Below are 18,791 nucleotides of genomic sequence, written 5' to 3' on the forward strand. Positions count from 1 at the left end.
GGGAGGCTGAAGCAGGCAGATCACCCGAGGTCAGGAGTTCAAGACCAGCCTGACCAACTTGGAGAAACCGCATCTCTACTAAAAATACAAAATTAGCTGGGCATGGTGGTGCACACTTGTAGTCCCAGCTACTTAGGAGGCTGAGGCAGAAGAATCGCTTGAACCCGGGAGGTGGAGGTTGTGGTTAGCTGAGATAGCACCACTGCCCTCCAGCCTGGGTGACAGAGTGAAACTCCATTTCAAAAAGAGAGAGAGAGAGAGAGAGAGAGAGAGAGAGAGAGAGACAGACAGACAAGAAAAAAGAAAAGTCAAAAATTACTCTAACAGGTGTCTTTAAGACGTGGTCAGGAGACTTGACTGGAGTTTGTGAAGGCTGCTTGCCCAGCTGCTACCTCTGCTGAGTTGGAGGACAGTTCAGTTTAATCCTGCAACTCCCACATTCATGGAACCCATTTTGTGAAATATTGTGAAATCCTGGCACAGATTTGTCTCTTCTGCAGATGTAACTAGATATAGGACAAAGAAATACAGGGAAAGAGGGCAAGGGCTCACACTTCAGGGGAGTATATTACTCTAGGTTATTTGACCTGAGCAACTTGAAGAATCAAATTGCTATTTGCTTAGAGTTCTTTAGTAGGGTGGCAAAGGCTGCAAAGGAGTAGTTTTGAAGAGGAATGAGGAGACTTAGAATTCAGCTTTTGACTCATTAAGTGAAAAAATATTTACTAAATGTCCAAATATAAATGTTGAGGAAAGACAGCCAAGGAAATGTTGAGGAAAGTCAGTGCCAGTGGTTTGGATATAATCTAGATTTTAGGAAATAAGATAAAACTAGAAATGTAAATTTAGGAGTTAGCATACAGAGCAATGTTTTTTAAACTATGAGTTATAACTTGTTCTTAAGGCATGAAATCCATTTAGGGAGTTGGGAGTCGGATTTTTTTTTTTTTTTTTTTTTTTAGACGGAGTTTCTCTCTTGTTACCCAGGCTGGAGTGCAATGGTGCGATCTCGGCTCACCGCAACCTCCGCCTCCTGAGTTCAGGCAATTCTCCTGCCTCAGCCTCCTGAGTAGCTGGGATTACAGGCACACACCACCATGCCCAGCTAATTTTTTGTATGTTTAGTAGAGATGGGGTTTCACCATGTTGACCAGGATGGTCTCGATCTCTCGACCTCGTGATCCACCCGCGTTGGCCTCCCAAAGTGCTGGGATTACAGGCTTGAGCCACCGCGCCCGGCCTGGGAGTCGTATTTTAATATTAATGGAAAGTTTTAATTATAGACACATACATACCTTTGTGTCCCCTGGGAGATAAATATAAAATGTTGTTTTGTGTGTGTGTGTGTCTGTGTGTGTGTGTCTGTGTGTCTCTGTGTCTGTGTGTCTGTGTTTACCATGGATTGCAGAGAAATAGAGTGGTAAAGAGTGATATAGGGGATCAAGTGGTGAGTTTTTGTTGTTGCTGTTTTGTTTTTATTTTAAATGACAGATACTACATCTATTTCTGTGCTAATGGAAATGATTGAAGAGAGAGGACAGGAAATAGCTGATTGAAGAGTCAGAGGAGCAGTTGCTGGAGTAATGTCCTTGATTAGATAACAAGGGATTCCATTCCCTGGATGGTTGCCATTAGATAGGAGCATGGCAGTGTAATCCATAATATCGGGAAGGAAGGCAAAGAATATTTGGTTCATTATTCAGGTATCTTTTGAGATGTATTTGGAGCTTGTGAAAGTTCTCTTCTAGCAATTGCTTCTGTTTTATCACTAAAACAAGAAGCAAGGTTGACACCTGAGAGAGACAAAGAAAGAGAAGATGTTGGAGTTTAAGAGGAGAGAAAAGGTCTGTCTAGGGGAAGGAATCAGAAATGGAGTAAATGGCCTGATTCCATTAAGGGCCCATTTTAAAGGTAGTGGTTATGAATTTAAAATAAGATCGATCAGGTTGGTTGGATTTTTTTTTTTCCCTCTTCAGTTACATTCAGCTACACAGGCATATTTAACTGGAACCAGAAGTGGAATTTTGTGAGACAGTATAGCGAAGGTAAAGGAAAGAGTAACAGGGTGGTTAAGTCTGTTTTTTTTAGTTGCCAAACCAATTTTTTTTTTTTTTTTTGAGACGAAGTCCACACTGTCTCCTGGACTGGAGTGCAATGGTGCAATCTCAGCTCACTGCGACCTCTGTCTTCCAGGTTTATGTGATTCTCCTGCCTCAGCCTCCCAAGTAGCTGGGATTACAGGCGCACACCACCACACGCAGCTAATTTTTGTGTTTTTAGTAGAGACAGCGTTTCACTATTTTAGCCAGACTGGTCTCAAACTGCTGACCTCATGATCCGCCCGTGTCGGCCTACCAAAGTGCTGGGATTACAGGCATGAGCCACTGTGCCAAGCCCTAAACCAGAATTTTTATAATTATATCTGTCATTTCTTTCTAATCTGAATGCATATACAAAAGAAAGTGATTTTTAGGATACCAATTTTTAAAAATTTTTTCAACAGGTTCCTTTGTGTTTTGTTCTTTGTTTGTAATTCCCTTTACTGAGGTATAGTTTACATAATATGAAATTTACTAATTATAAGTGCAAAATTTGGTGAGTTTTAACAAATGTTTAAAGTTGAGAAACTAATACCACAATCAAGGTATAAAACATTTCAATCATCCCATGCCGGCTCGGAAGCCAACCCCCTTTCTTTATACATTGCTAGATTCTCTTTGCTAATATTGTGGCAAAGATATTTATGTCTGTGTTTATGAGAAATATTATTTGAAATTTTGTTTTCTTGTAATGTCTTGGTTTGTATATCAGAATAATGCTGGCCTCCATACAGTGTTGAAATATATTGCCTCTTCTATTTTCTGGAGTAATTTACATAGAATTGGTATTATTTCATCCTTAAATATTTTTTAGTTTTGCCAGTGAATCCAACTGAGCCTGGAGTTTTCTTTGTTGGAAAATGTTTTTAAGCTATGAATCCAATTTATCTAATAGATTTAGTTTTATGTTGGTTATCTATTTCTTTTTGAATGACTGTTGGTAGTTTGTATTACTCAAAGAATTGGTCCATTTCCTTTAAGTTGTTGAATTTATATAGGTAGAGTTGTGTCGTAGTATTTTGTTTTGAGATTGCATTTCGCTCTTGTCGCCCAGGCTAGTCACAGTGGCACAATCTCAGCTCACTGCAACCTCTACCTCTGGATTCAAGTGATTCTCCTGCCTCAGCCTTTCAAGTAGCTGGGATTACAGGCACATACCACCACTCCCAGCTAATTTTTGTGGGGTTTTGTTTGTTTGTTTGTTTTGGTAGAGATCGGGTTTGACTCTTAACTCCTGACCTCAAGTAATCCACTCCCCTCAGCCTCCCAAAGTGCTGGGACCCACCTGTAATATTCTTTTATCATTTAAGGTCTGTGGAATCTGCAGTGTTATCCCCGTTTTTCACCTTTTTGTTAGATTGGCTAGAGGCTTATTGATTGTATTGATATTAAGGATTCAGCTTTTGGTTTCATTATTTTTATTGTTTTTGTTTTTATTTTTGATTGCTGCCCTTATCTTTTTGATATCCTTTTTCTTCTTGCTTTGGATTTAATTTGCTCCTCTTCTGCTTTCCTAAAAGATATTTCTTCTTTTCTAATGAATTCATTTAATGCTGTGCTTGCAAATATAGTATTATAGCTTTAAACATTATAGCTTGTAAGTATAGCAATGCAATATTTAAAGTTGCATTCTGCAAATTTTCATTCAATCAAAATATATTATTTCCTCTATGACTTCCTCTTTGATTCATGGGTTATTTAGAAATACACAGATTTCATTGTGTTTATGATTTTCAGATAGTTTCCTGTTGTTGGTTAATTAATTTTTAAGTTTCTTTGTGGTCAGGCAAAATACCTCATATAGTTTCAGTTCTTTGAAATTTAATGCCCAAAATATGGTCTTTTCTGGGTGAATGCTCCATGTGTACTTGGAAAGAGTATGTGTTCTACTGTTGTTCAAATTTCAGATTTCCCTCTGGTGCCATTTTTCTTTAGCCTGAAAACCTTCCTTTAGTATTTCTTTTAGAACAGGTGTGCTGTGCTGATAATGATTTCCACATGCTACTAATTATATGTTGTATAATTTTGAATTGTATATTAAGTGTTTTGAATTGTATGTTTTATATGCTCTGGATGTCATTATAATTCTTTGAAGAATTATAATGAATTTTAAAAAGAAAAATAGGCAGTTCGCCCAGTTAGGTTCAGACTAAAAATCCTGTTTCATCTTTCCCATACAAATTACCTCTCTATTTTTTTACTTCCCTCTGCAGTCTTCTAGCTGTTGTTTACTCTTCATAATTCTTCATTTGTTTTTGTATTTTGCTCAGAGTTTTTAGGTAATCAGTGGGAGAAGCAGGCTATAGTGGGCTTATTTTATGTTGCCTGGAAGCACAGTCTTTGTGTTTTCTTATTCCACAATTCAGATAAAATTATTGTCTTATACCATCAGTATGTCAATTTTCCCACATTTTTTTTTTTTAAAAAAAGGATGTTTATGTTCAAATCCTTTTTGCATCGTAGGCCATCCTTTTAGGATCTTATTTCTTTTTGAAGAAAAATTTTTAGAAGTTTTTTTTTTTTAAACTGATTATCTATTGGGAGTAAACTATGTTTTTTAATTGTCTTGTTTTTGTCCATAAAAGTTTATTTTGTTGACTATTTGAACCTGATTAACACTTATTTTTATGCCAGAACTTTGAAGGTAACATTCCAGTGTTTTCTGATTTCTTGTTTTTATCGACAAGGTTCTTGTCAGTTTGTTATTCCCTTGTGGGTAATACATCTTTTTGCCTTGGAAACATTTAAGATCTTTTTGATTTTGGTGTGTGTTTTGTTTTTGTTTTTGTTTTTTCTTTGAGATGCGTTCTGTCACCCAGGCTGGAGTGCAGTGATGTGATCACAGCTCACTGTACCTTGCACTCCTGAGCTCACGCAGTCCTCTCACCTCATTCCCTGGAGTAGCTCACCACATCCAGCTACAAATGTTTTTGTAGAGATGCAGTATTTGTTTTTATTATAATTCACTGATCATCTTGAATCTTGGCAGTGGTGTCTTCTATATATGTTCTCAGCCATTACCTCCTGAAATAGTTTCTTTCCATTGTTCTCTATTATATTCTTCTGGAACTCTAATTAGATGTTGGTTGACCATTCTCTATCCTTCATATCTCTGTTATTCTCCTTCATATTTTTAATCTTTTTGTTTTTCCATGTTATATTCCTAGTATGTTCAGTATGAAGAGACAGAGGCAGATCAGGTTCAAGACAGGAAATTAAAGCAAAACCCAGTCTTAAGGTTTTGACCACTAATTAGAGAAAGTTATAGATTATGTTTTGTTAAGTTGTATTGTCTATTTAATTATTTTTGATTATCTTTGTCTTATGACATTTTGCTGTAATAAGTATATGTTCCAGATGACATTGTTACCAAACCCTGGTTCTGTCTGAGCTACCATAGGCACCCAGAGGTCCAGTTTGGTAGGTGAGATGTAGTAGCAGGATTATCTGGGCAGAAGCAGGATGACATATAGTGTTTAAGGTGCTCGAGCTCTGTATAGACACATTTTGATTCAACTTTCCTCCCTAACATTTATTAAATATGTGACCTTTCATGTGGTTCCTAATGTTTCAGCACTTGAATTTTCTCTGCATTAGCTACTGGTATTAAAATTATTCCTCTAAGTCAGTTTTAGCATTATACTTTTAGACAGATTCATTTCGATGCAGAATAATATAATGTCACCTTATAGAAACTGAGTTTAGGACCAGGCGAAGTGGCTTATTCCTGTAATCCCAGCCCTTTGGGAGGCCGAGGCAGGCGGATCACCTGAGGTCGAAGTTTAAGACCAGCCTGACCAACATGAAGAAACTTCTTGTCTACAAAAAATACAAAAAATTAACTGGGTGTGTTGGCACATGCCTGTAATCCCACCTACTTGGGAGGCTGAGGTAGGAGAATTGCTTGAACCCAGGAGCAGAGGTTGCAGTGAGCCGAGATCTCGCCATTGCACTCCAGCCTGGGCAACAAGAGAGAAACTCTTGTCTCAAAAAAATAAAAAGTGAGCTTAGAGAAGACTAGGATTTTGAACTCAGCTTTAATGATTTATTTGCTTAATGTTTTTGAGTCAAATTATTCCAAAGGAGGCTAGCACAGGAACCAGGTGAGAATCAGGACCCCAAATAGGTGAATCAGATTCAAGACAGGAAATGAAAACAAAAGCCCAATTATATGACCTGGACCAGCAAGAAAAACAAGGAAGGCTGCAGGTCAGTAGGTACAAATATTTCTAATCCCAGGCATACTTTATTCTGTGTTTATTATAGCCACCCTTCCTTTATTGTATCCTAAATCCCAGGCATAAATATATCCTAATCCCAGGCATACTTATTCTGTGTTTATTATAGCCACCCTTCCTATCATCTATTCAAAAAGGACTTAAAGTTATTGATACAGTTGGTTCTCAAAGGTGTAAGGACTTGTCAAAGCCAAAACTGCTAGTCAGAATTCCTAAGTACTTGTGCTGGGTGGGGGTGGGTGGCTAGAATAAGCAGGGATTCAGGATCATAGTTGTAGTGAAAGATCAAATTGGATTATAGTGAAATGTCTACTCATATTTTCCAGTTATACAAACTAAGCGTTCCGCTTCTGGGAATTTATTTTGAAGAAATAAAAAAAGATATGCCCAATGATAAAATTACAAATATTTCATCACACTAGTGTTTAAAAAATAAAGGAGAGGGATCACTCTAAATGTCCAACAGAGAGAACTGATTTAATAACCTTATGATGCATCTATGTAATAGGAAACTTTGAACCCATTGGAAATTATATAGAAATGTATTTCTATTTCCTAACTTGAAGACATATTTACTATAGTTAAGCTATAAAAACTGGTTCCAGTATTAGAACATGATCACATTTTTTGGGGAGTGGAGGTGCGGAGTTTCACTCTTGTTGCCCAGACTGGAGTGCAATAGCATAACCTCGGCTCACCGCAGCCTCTGCCTCCCAGGTTCAAGTGATTCTCCTGGCTCAGCCTCCCAAGTAGCTGGGATCACAGGCATGCACCACCGCACCCAGCTAAGTTTATATTTTAGTAGAGATGGGGTTTCTCAATGTTGGTCAGGCTGGTCTCGAATTCCCAGCCTCAAGTGATCCACCCACCTCAGCCTCCCAAGGTGCTAGGATTACAAGTGTGAGCCACCGTGCCCAGCCTATGATCACATTTTTATAGGAAAATGATATCTGTATTTATATCTGTCTCTATATGTAAAGAAGACTAAGAAGGTTTGGGAAAGTATTTACTAAAGTGTTTATAGTGATTTTTCTTGGAAGAGAGAAAGATAAGGGCTTTTATTTTCTAATTTTTACTGAACATTTATTGCTGTTGTAATAAGAGAATATTTTACTTTTTATTTAAATTGGCAGGCCATAAAATAAATACTTTGACATTAGATTTATGGTAAAATAGGAAATCTATATCTGTATTACTTTATTATAGGATTTCTTTTTGTTTAGAACCATGAGGCCATGCTTTCTTCTGTTCATACAATTTTGAGTAGTAACTTGCTTCTTAAATTCCTGCTGATATTTCTAAATCTAATCCTTTGTTGTTTGCTGTTATTTCTTTAGGTTATTGTGTCAATGAGCATAGCATTTGCTCAACAAATTGAACTGTCTAGAAGAATATCTGGGGGAAAAGAAAATACTACATCATCAGAGCAAGGACATGCTGTGTGTCAGCAAGAACAACAGTATTTTAATGAAAGGAAATTATCACAGGATCAAATTCCTTTTCAGACTTTTGAGACAGTGGATGTGAAATTTAAAGAGGAATTTAAACCACTCAGTAAAGAGTTAGGAGAACATGGAAAGGACGTTTTATTGTCAAATAATGATCCCGATGATATGCTAGAAACAAAGGACTGTGTGCTGACTACTTCAGAAGAAATGTTCTCCAAAGATAAAACATTTATAGTCAGAGAATCTGTAAGTATGCCTCCTTGAATGTAAAAACCTTATTTAAAAATTGTGAATTCCTTCACTATAAAAATATTAACAATATTTATAATATTGTTAATAATGCGCTTAGTGGAGGAAGAAAATGTCAAATTCAGTCTTATGATTCACATTGTTTTATTAATTGTAAGATATATGGATAGGAGACTTAATATTAGTATCAGCTAAAACAAGTCTGGTTTGTGGTATTCTTGTTTATCTTAAAGATGTTGTACCTGGTAAAATCCCATTCTAAGTTGTATGCACATTAATTCTATTTCAAGATTAACTGTACTACAGTTTGGTAGTATCTGTGAGTAAAATATTTACTTAATTAAATATAGCAATGTTACAAGGAAATAGCTCCTATTTAGGAAGACTATTTAAAGGAATTTACTGTCTATATCCTAATTCTTGATTTCTTTACTTATTCATTAATAGAAGATCTATTCTGTGTCTGTGCCTCAACTCTTCACTGCCTTTAACAGAAAGTAATAAATCCTACTTATTTTAACATTATCTGAATTAAAATTTTGTATTAATGTTCAGGATAGGTTATGTTTTGTTCAGACTAATATTCAAGTTGCCAACTACAGGCCAGGTATGGTGGCTCATGCCTGTAATCCCAGCACTTTGGGAGGCTGAGACAGGTGGATTACTTGAGGTCAGGAGTTTGAAACCAGCCTAGCCAACATGGTGAAATTCCGTCTCTACTAAAAATACAAAAATTAGCTGTGCATGGCGGTGCACGCCTGTAATCTCAGCTACTTGGGAGGTTGAGGCCGAAGAATCACTTGAACCAAGGAGGTAGAAGTTGCAGTGATCCAAGAGGGTGCCGCTGCACTCCAGCCTGGGTGACACCAAGACTCTGTCTCAAAAAAAATTAAAAGTAAAATTGCCAACTCTTTATGGAATTCAAAACCTGTTAGATGTTCTTGAAGACCTCTTTAATTTACCAGCAACTGTTCAAGGCAAAATTATTCATTTAAGTAGCATCTCTCCAGGAAATGATGTACTTATAGAATGTATTAAGGAGTTGACTTCCTAGGAGTATGAGACTGTAGAATGTAAATCTTTTATTTTCAAATAAAATGTATTGAAAAATTTTTTAATCAATACTTCTCTATAGTACTGTGATAACCACTGTGTAAATTAAATGAGTAGTTTCTCATGTTTCATACATTTAATTTTAAAATATAAAAATATTACGTTGATACTATTTTCCCATTATAAAATGTCAAGAGGAATAATGGCATTACAGCTTCATTAAGAGTAGAAGGAATCTTAAATATCTTTGTTCTTTTTTTTCTATTAGAATTAGATTAAATCTAAACTAATTGATAAATGGCTGTTTTGCTTTTGGAAAATAACGTATATGATAATAAAGTAACTTTATGTTGTTTTTGAATTATAATGAAGAACATCATTTAAAAATTATGTTTTTGTTTAATATAAATAAAACATCACATTCTTTGTGGGATAAGTAATAGAATTGCTTTCATATTTGTTTAAAAGATTAGCGCTGACAGATTTTCACAAAATGTGTTATGATAGAATTTTTTTTTTTTACTATTAAAGATTTGTGATGAGATTTCAATGTCAAACACGGATGCTTCTAGACAACTAATGTTAAATGAAGAACAGTTGGAAGATATGAGACAGGAACTTGTACGACAATACCAAGAACATCAACAGGCAACAGAACTGTTAAGGCAAGCACATATGCGTCAGATGGAGAGACAGCGAGAAGACCAGGAACAGCTACAAGAAGAGATTAAGAGACTTAATAGACAATTAGCCCAGGTAAGGGTCTTATAGTCCCTTTTCTCTCCCCAATTATTATTTTTTCCAAACGCCAATTTGAACCTGATCCCCAAATTAAAACAGCAGTATTTTTTATGTAGCCATAATTTTTTTTTTTTTTTTTTTTTTTGCCAAAATCTGAATAAACTACATGTATTTAGCATCAGGAACACATTCTACTAACACAGAAGCTTTAGATCTTGTAAGGGACATCTACCTCAATCTTGGAGTAGGCGTTGTCTTTCTGTCATTTTATTTAACTCCTTTTTCAAGCACTGGAAAAGTGACTACAAGGTATTTTGTTTCTGTTTTTGTTTTTTTAAAATCATTCCATTAACCATATATAGCACTTTGACATTTTGGAAGTAACATTGTGCTGAGGTGTTTCATTATACAGTTACTATCATTCAGTTTTCCTATATTCATTTATAGTTTTGTGAGTCCACCAATTAGCCTCTCAAAGGTTTATCTTTATCTGTCTTTAATCCATCTTTTTAATCATGAATGGAAATCAGAAGTAGTGTGCTTCTGGAACTCTTTCCAGGGAAACATCTCTTCTTGATTTGAGAAATGCAAATTTATTTAACATTCTTATCCCTTTCTTGACTAAATTTAAATACTTCTTGGTATTTGGGAGCTGTATAAAATATACTCACAAAATCTTTGCAGAAAAGCAAGAAATATTTATGTAGAAATTCTTATGAAAACAAATTTATTGAATTTAATTTTGAAAACTGAAGCTAAAAAGAGATAAATAACTAGAGATAACGTATTCTTTCAAATATAAAATTATAGGAAAATTGGGAGCTGAGCATAAAGCATTATTTGGAAAAATTAACTTTGCTTTTCTTCATTGCATTTTGTGAATTCAGACTTCTTAATTTTCAATGCAAAATTGATAAAAATTAATTGAACCACACAAATTCCTGAATATTTAGGCTTAATTGGCTTTTTAAAAAAATCTTAAATTTTGCATTGATCTTTGTATATACTTTTAACCCCTTATGATGGAATAGAAATCATAAGTAGAGCCAGGACCTGTTGGTCCTGGGGGTTAAAAGGAATATGCGTAATATTTCTGCCCTTTTTCTCTATCGCAAACAATATTCTCTCATGACCTTTTTTCTTATTTAGAGATCCTCCATAGATAATGAAAACCTGGTTTCAGAGAGAGAGAGGGTGCTTTTAGAGGAGCTGGAAGCACTAAAGCAGCTGTCTTTAGCTGGAAGAGAGAAGCTGTGTTGTGAGCTGCGCAACAGCAGTACGCAAACACAGGTAGTATGGACTTTGGCCCACCTAGGAGCAATGGATCAACAATTCAGTAGGATTTGTTTGTCTTTGTTGTTGGTGTAAGATGTATTCTTTTATAGGTATTGAGCTTAACATATTTCATGACTGCATACGTGTAAGGTAGGTGGAGTCAGAATGCCTTACATTTCATTTAAGGTGATTTGGATCTGGCATTGCTGTAACAGCAACTATTGTTTCACCAAAGAGAACCTAACAAACTTTATTGTTGCACTATAGCATGCATAATTTGAACCCATTAAAATTTTTTATTTGTGTTCTAGAATATTTTATCCTCTTTTGATAACACTTATCTCAAATATAGTTAAATATTATACCAAATAGTATCAATTTTGTGCACAGAGGTTGCTATTTTATCTCATAGCAATATAGAAGAATGACATGCTATTTCCAAGATGACAGGTTTTCTTTCTGTCTTATCCTCTCTTCCTTTACACAAACTTAAACAGAATGGAAGTGAAAACCAAGGAGAAGTTGAGGAAGAGACATTTAAAGAAAAGGAATTGGACAGAAAACCTGACGACGTGCCTCCTGAGATTTTATCTAATGAAAGGTATACAAAATGTGTACTTTTTCAGTGCAAAGTAAATTTAAATGGCTGTTTCCATGTAATAAACTTCATCCTTATTTTTATCTCGTACGTTTATACTTTGTCTTAACAGTCGTCATACTGTGTATGAAACGTGTCCATATATGTGTAATTTTCAGATTTTCATCATTAAATCATAAATTTTTTTAAAAATTGTCTATGTAATTTTTTATTGAATATTAATCACATACTTAATTGTTAGTGTTAAGGTATTTGAATGTTGAAACTTTCTTGATTAATTTTATACTTAGATGCCAATTTGTATCCTAAAAACACAGTTCTGCTTGTGAAATATGTTCCTTCACTGTATGGACATGTATTTAGTGTAAGCCATCCCCTGACTTGTTTATGCTGAGGGAAAAAAAAAGTGATTGTTAATGTAAATATTCTACATTTAACTTCTTTCATGCATTTGCTACATAACAGATGACAACTTTAAATCTGATCCCAGTCCTATAGAGGAATAAATTAATCACCTGAGGTTAACAAAACTATTCCTTACTTTAATTTTTGTAGAGATTAATATAAAAATCTAAATATTAAGTGAGAATAGTTATCCTACATTAGTATTAAAGACTTTAAGCACAATATTTTAAACTTTGTTTTATTCAAATGAAATTATTTCTTTAATTTTAAATTAAAACTAATATTTACTAACTTAATTTCATCCTTTTCCAATTTCTGTGACTGTCAACCCTCTTGTGTCCTTCTAACCTCCTTCCTCAGCTTGCATGGAGGAATTTGGCCCCTAAGATTTTGGCTTCCCCATTGGATCATCAGTATGGAACGCAGTCAGTATGGAACTCAAACAAGAAAGACAGTGTATGAAAATTAGAGTTACCATAGCAATATAAAATAAACGCTTTGTTTATTTTATATTATTTATCTCTAATTGGTAAATTTTGAAAGCTATGCAGTATTTAATTTTTAGGAATTTTTACAGTACGTGCTAATAAAATGAATATTCTTTTTTTTTTTTTTTACCATAGATTAATTTTAATTATTTTCAGTAGAAATATTTTCATATTATTCTAGTCCTGGGGTTTGGGACTTAAACAAAACCTCAGAACAAGTTAAAGAAATAAAACCCTTAGCTTTTGACTAAATTATTTGAGTTTTATTTTTAGTATTCTTGATTATATAAGCAGAGAACTTGATCTAGGTGCAAAAATAGAACTCTTTCACTTGACAAATAATAAAGGAAAGTTTCGCCATTTACTATCTTGTCTTAAAATAGATATGTCATGTGTCTTTGAAAACAGATATCCTTTAGCCTGATTGTTGGCATCTCCTGCAGTGTGAAGCTGAAAGATAAAACTATCTTAAGACAGAAGACCTTTACCGTGAAAGTCTGTTATTTTGTGTGCATATATAAAGTTTGCTGCTGCAGTGCCTTTGTTGAACTGAGTTGTTAGGACAAGAGAGTTGTTTAGTTTTTAAGAAAATTAATCAGGCAGTCTTCTGAATCACTATTTATGGAAATACCTTTCTTCACCTGATAGAATGTTCATGTAAAGCACTTTTTTCAGGATGATCTCATTTTTTTTTTAATACGTATATATATATTTATGAGAGGCAGGAGGAGAAGTCTAGAAATACAGGCATTAAAATCGTAATAGTGATTGCTGAGGTTTTTTTGGTGGGTGGTTAGCATTATTTGCCAAATTTTTTTAAATAAGGATTACTTTTTAAAAAGAGAGACACACCAAATTCATTCTATTTGGTTGAAAACAGGCCTCTCCTACTGACTGAAATGAGTGTGGTGAGTGTAACTTGAGAAATTTCTGTCTCTGGAACAGATGTAATAAAAACGGCCTGTGATACTCCCTCTGGTGTTGACAGATAGTGAAATTTCATTACAGACCTTTTTAAAAACAGGTCTCTGCCCATTACTTTTAGTAATTTAAACATTCAGCTCATCACCATTAACTTGTACAAATACTATCACATAATTTTTTCTGGTGTGATTTTAAAATTATGTTTTAAAATATGTTTTTATGTTTGATATATAGAAAGATTAAATGTACAAAATACATATGTATAACTATGGACATCAGGCTCAATAACTTGCATATGATTAGTCACTACCATAGTTTTTAAAACTTAAATTTTGTCTCTGAAAATTTTCTCTTAACCTACTTACTAGCCTAAGACTTTAGTTATTTGGTTTTTTTCGAATCAATTAGATACTGTACATTTTTTTAAATGATATGATTAAGCTGATTGGCCAAAATTTTTCAGACAAAAACAAATCACTTTATAATATAGTCACAAGGCCGGGTGCGGTGGCTCACGCCTGTAATCCCAGCACTTTGGGAGGCCAAGGCAGGTGGATCACCTGAGGTCAGGAGTTCAAGACCAGCCTGGCCAACATGGAGAAACCCCGTCTCTATTCAAAAAAAAAAAAAAAAAAAAAAAAAAATATATATATATATATATATATATATATAGAGAGAGAGAGAGAGAGAGAGAGAGAGAGAGAGTCACAAATAAAAAAACAAGAAGCACTTCATTGTCAATGTTCTTGCTTATTATTTTAATAGAGAGGATCATCTGTTATTTTTCAAATCAGATATTTTGCAGCATGTTTTTTGTTGGACATAAAGTGTTTGCTTCAGAAAGATTAAACATTTTAATCAGTGCTTCTTTATCTGTACAGGTATGCACTCCAGAAAGCTAATAACAGGCTTTTGAAGATCCTCTTAGAAGTTGTAAAGACCACAGCAGCTGTTGAAGAAACAATTGGTCGCCATGTCCTTGGGATTCTAGATAGATCTAGTAAAAGCCAGTCATCTGCCAGCCTAATTTGGAGGTCAGAAGCAGAGGCATCTGTGAAGTCATGTGTCCATGAAGAACACACAAAAGGTACTATTTTCTATACTGTTGAAACAATCATTTCAATAAGTTTTGCTGAGTTCAAGGCATTTTGCTATGTGTTGAAAATATAGAAGAGAAAATAAGTATTTTCCAGCAAATTGACCTTCAAACAGAAATACCTCAGAATGACTTTTCTCAGACACCATTATTATATAGCATTTTTGCAAGTGTGTATCATAGAATTGTCATTATATTTACCCAGAGTTGCTATTGTGCATACATAAACCAGAATGCTGTTACATTTCTCCAGTGATAAAACAAAATTTCTACTCAGTACTCAGGACTCTTACCAGTATCTGTGAGGTAGGCATGACATCCTGAAACCATCCTATAAATTAAGGAAAGATTAGAAATGAAGGCTTTTTAGGAACCTAGCATCAGTTTCACATACCTGTTGAAATGGTTAGAAGCAAGTCTTGATAAGAAATCCAAGGTTTGGTCTTATCTTTGGATTGTCCTCTGCTAGATTCTTTTTTCCTTTTGGAAAAGTGGGTTGAAATATTACAAAATATGGATTTTGTATGTGGATTCAGAGATGAGGTCTTGATACGACAGAGCTTTCTTCGTAACTCCATCTTCCTTTAGCTGTGTGGACTGGGCCCCTCTTTTCGTTTCTTTTTCTTTTCTTCTTCTTCTTTCTTTCTTTTTTTTTTTTTTTGTTTTGAGACAGAGTTTCACTCTGTCACCCAGACTGGAATGCAGTGGTACAATCTCGGCTAACTACAAACTCTGCCTCCCAACTTCGAGTGATTCTCTTGCCTCAGCCGCTCAAGTAACTGGGACTATAGGTGCACACCACCATGCCCAGCTAATTTTTGTATTTTTAGCAGACAGGATTTTGCCATGTTGGTGAGGCTGGTCTTAAACTCCTGACCTCAGGTGATTCTGCCTGGCTCAGCCTCCCAAAGTGCTGGGATTACAGACATGAGCCAGCCTCTTTTTTCCATTTCTTTCTATCACATTGCTGAACTTCATTGTCTCTTGTTTTTTCAATTTCTTGTTCCTTGGAGGAGAGGGAAATGAGGAATCAAAAGGGGAGAAAAGTTTTGTGAGATGGAGAAACATAGAATCTGGACTCCTGGCTCAGAAGATCAAGCCTGCAGTTCACTATCATTCCATGCTCAAGCACTTCTCCCCAGTTAGAGGCAGACCTAAGATGCCAGTTTTTCTAATTTTTGAGAGCATTCTGTCTGTTAAATTTCATATGGAAAAATGAGAAGGAATTATCCCATTTAGGGAAGGTTTGCCTAATTATAAGTTGGCCAGCAGTGTGTTTCTAAGCACAGAGAAAAGCTTAATTTGGAATTGCAAATAAAACTGATTTTAAAACACCTCAATTAAGTTCAAAGATAGTTTTAAAAATTGCTTTTAGTTCATTGTCTCATTACTTACGAAAAAAATTGCTTTTAGTAAATTAACAACTGAAATACTGAATTTTGAACTTTGCTTTCAAATTCATTCTTTTTAAACTTGGTAGAAGGATTTTTTCAAATTAATTTCACTCTTGGTTAAGCTCTCAATCATGGCTATTTTATTTCTGCATATGGATTGTTATCTGTAGAGAGGAATTAGATAACATTTTCTTGGTCTGGTAAAAGTGTTTATTAAATTATGCTTTTTAAAAAACATTGCTTTCACAGGCTTGTTTCACTTAACCATCTAGATAGAGATTTTGCTGTTCTGCTGGTAAGACCTAGACCAGGTTGACTGCCATATTCAAAAGACACTCTGAGAATGTTCTGTGCATTGCAGATGTACTTTGTGCTTTTTATTGTTGTTAGCAGTTCTCTTAGATGCTTCTCAACATGGGTACCAAAGTATTCAGCAGACAACGTACCTTAAAAGACAGTGAACTTACTTCCAGAGCACTGTCTCCATAAAAAGGAATAAATTGGTAATTTAACTCAAGCACAGAGGATGATATTTATGCTCATTTTCCATGAGAAAGCAGACGTAAAATGCCTTCTGATCCACTAGCCTATTTTCTTGCATAAGTGTATCTTAATCTTCCAACATAGATGAAATATGTATATCCTATTTTAAGATATTCAGTAATAGTTTTCTTTCTTTTTTTCTTTTTTTGAATCTCGCTCTGTCGCCCAAGCTGGAGTACAATGGCACAATCTCGGCTCACTGCAACCTCCGCCTCCAAGGTTCAGGCAATTTTCCTGCCTCAGCCTCCCAAGTAGCTGGAATTACAGGTGCCTGCCACCATGCCCAGCTAATACTTTTGTGTTGTTAGTAGAGACAGGGTTTCACCATGTTGGCCAGGCTGGTTTCAAACTCCTGACCTCAAGTAATCCACCCGCCTTGGCCTTCTAAAGTGATAGGATTACAGGAATGAACCACAGACTGGCCATAGTTTCTAATTATAAACAATTTTATGAGTTTAATTCTACAGACATTTACTGAGCACTTTATGCTCTCAGCTTTACAGCAATTCATAGTCTAGTAAAGGAGTCATTGCTATTCTGATTCAAAGCAAAATAAAGTCATAATACTTAATATTTTGCCTAAAACCACTACATATATTTGAATCAACTAAACCCTTTAAAATTTTAGTTATTTAACTGTTGACTGATTCTGAAAGAATAATATTAAGATAAGAGGGAAAACTAAATCCACTGTTAAGAAATATAGTATATAGAATATTGTAGCAGAGATAATTTTGCTAGGATTAGTATCATTGGTTACATGTACTTTCCATTTAATTAACTCCATCTTACTGTTTTTATGTTTAGCAGTGATGTGATAGTCTTACTAATAAAATTAGAGTAGCCATTGATGTCACTGGGGACACTTAATGGATCCATCTGCATCTTTAAGGATATATTGAATTAATAGAATTTATAATTTAAAACTTTTAATTTTTATATGAACTTTAAAGAAAATACTAGCTTTAAAATATTAACACTGTGCTCCATGTGTAAGAATTTTTTCTGACATTTCTTCATATTTAAAATGGAGCATTATTTTTTAAAAATGAAATATACTTTTGAAAGATTTATGTTTTTTAGTATCATGAAAAAAATTGCAAAGCAACTTTTGCTTTTCAGTTTTCATAAATGACTTTTTGTGGTAACATTTGTGATGTATTTTCAGCCTTCAAGTCTGAACTTGTTTAGATTTTAAACATGTATGGACTTGTTAACACTCAAAAAAATGGATAATAGATTTGCTAATATTTGCTTCCTCATAAGAGTAACCTAGTTTAAGAAATTGAAGGGAAATTTTGAGCGAACATAAAATCACTTAAACCCGAATGAATGTTAGATCAGTTCATAAAAATGAATTTCCCAGGTTGTGTTGAAAAAAAATTTCCTTTAGGTCTGCACTGTGATGATTCAGTGGTTTTATGCTCACCTCTCCCATAGGAGGCCAGGATGGAATCTTACCTGCTGCAGCCTTCTTTTGGAGAAATGCTGTCTTATAGAAAGAATGCTAGGGGCCAAGCTCGATGGCTCACACCTGTAATCCCAACACTTTGGGAGGCCGAGGCAGGCGGATTACCTGAGCTCAGGAGTTCAGCCTGGCTAACATGGTGAAACCCCATCTCTACTAAAAGTATGAAAATTAGCCAGGTGTAGCGGCACACACCTATAGTCCCAGCTACTCATGAGGCTGAGTCAGGAGAATGCTTGAATCCAGGAGGTGAAGGTTGCAGTGAGCCGAGATCGTGCCACTGCACTAATCAGAAGGCCTATGATATTGGGCAAACCTCTTAAGTTTCCCAGGGCTTCCGTACAGTTTTCTCAGCTGTTAGATACCAGGGTCAGACTGGAGCCTAGTGGATTCCATTGAAGCCATAGACATTCAGAGAGCCTTTGGGGCAGAGAAGGCTTTATCACTTGTCCATCCTGCTTTAACCTGAGGAGTTTATCGTTATCTGTCAGGGAATGAACATGATACAGTCCATAAAGTTAATAACTAAAGGACTTGAATAACCATCATTTACTATGTTTAAGACATAAATCCAAGAGGTTCGCCAATTTGAAATGATTCTATTTACTAAACTAGACTTCCTATTATTGGCATCTCAGAAGTTCCCCCGCTAATCTATATTATCCTATGAATTTTTCCCTTCAAGACTAATTATTAAAAATAAAGCTTAAGCTTGATGTCTTTCTCATTTTCTATTTTATAAGATTTTTTTAAATTTTTTTTTCTTGGAACA

The 18,791-nt window shown here is 35.0% G+C and overlaps 1 protein-coding gene across 13 annotated transcripts in view; it reads left to right on the forward strand.

Annotated features, from left to right (window-relative positions):
* Positions 1-18,791, forward strand: part of AKAP9 (A-kinase anchoring protein 9) — a 175,745-nt gene that overhangs the window by 89,629 nt on the left and 67,325 nt on the right. For 7 of the 13 annotated variants that reach the window (XM_074379403.1, XM_074379405.1, XM_074379407.1 and 4 more), the window contains 6 exons: positions 7,675-8,031; positions 9,619-9,843; positions 10,978-11,118; positions 11,601-11,704; positions 12,467-12,562; positions 14,400-14,605. In XM_074379403.1, the coding sequence (XP_074235504.1) occupies positions 7,675-8,031; positions 9,619-9,843; positions 10,978-11,118; positions 11,601-11,704; positions 12,467-12,562; positions 14,400-14,605 (1,129 nt within the window). The remainder of the gene's footprint in view (positions 1-7,674; positions 8,032-9,618; positions 9,844-10,977; positions 11,119-11,600; positions 11,705-12,466; positions 12,563-14,399; positions 14,606-18,791) is intronic. The other 6 variants (XM_003921194.4, XM_074379412.1, XM_074379406.1 and 3 more) reach the window with 2 other exon arrangements.

This window comes from Saimiri boliviensis, chromosome 10 (assembly GCF_048565385.1).
Source record: "Saimiri boliviensis isolate mSaiBol1 chromosome 10, mSaiBol1.pri, whole genome shotgun sequence".
NCBI lineage: Eukaryota > Metazoa > Chordata > Mammalia > Primates > Cebidae > Saimiri > Saimiri boliviensis.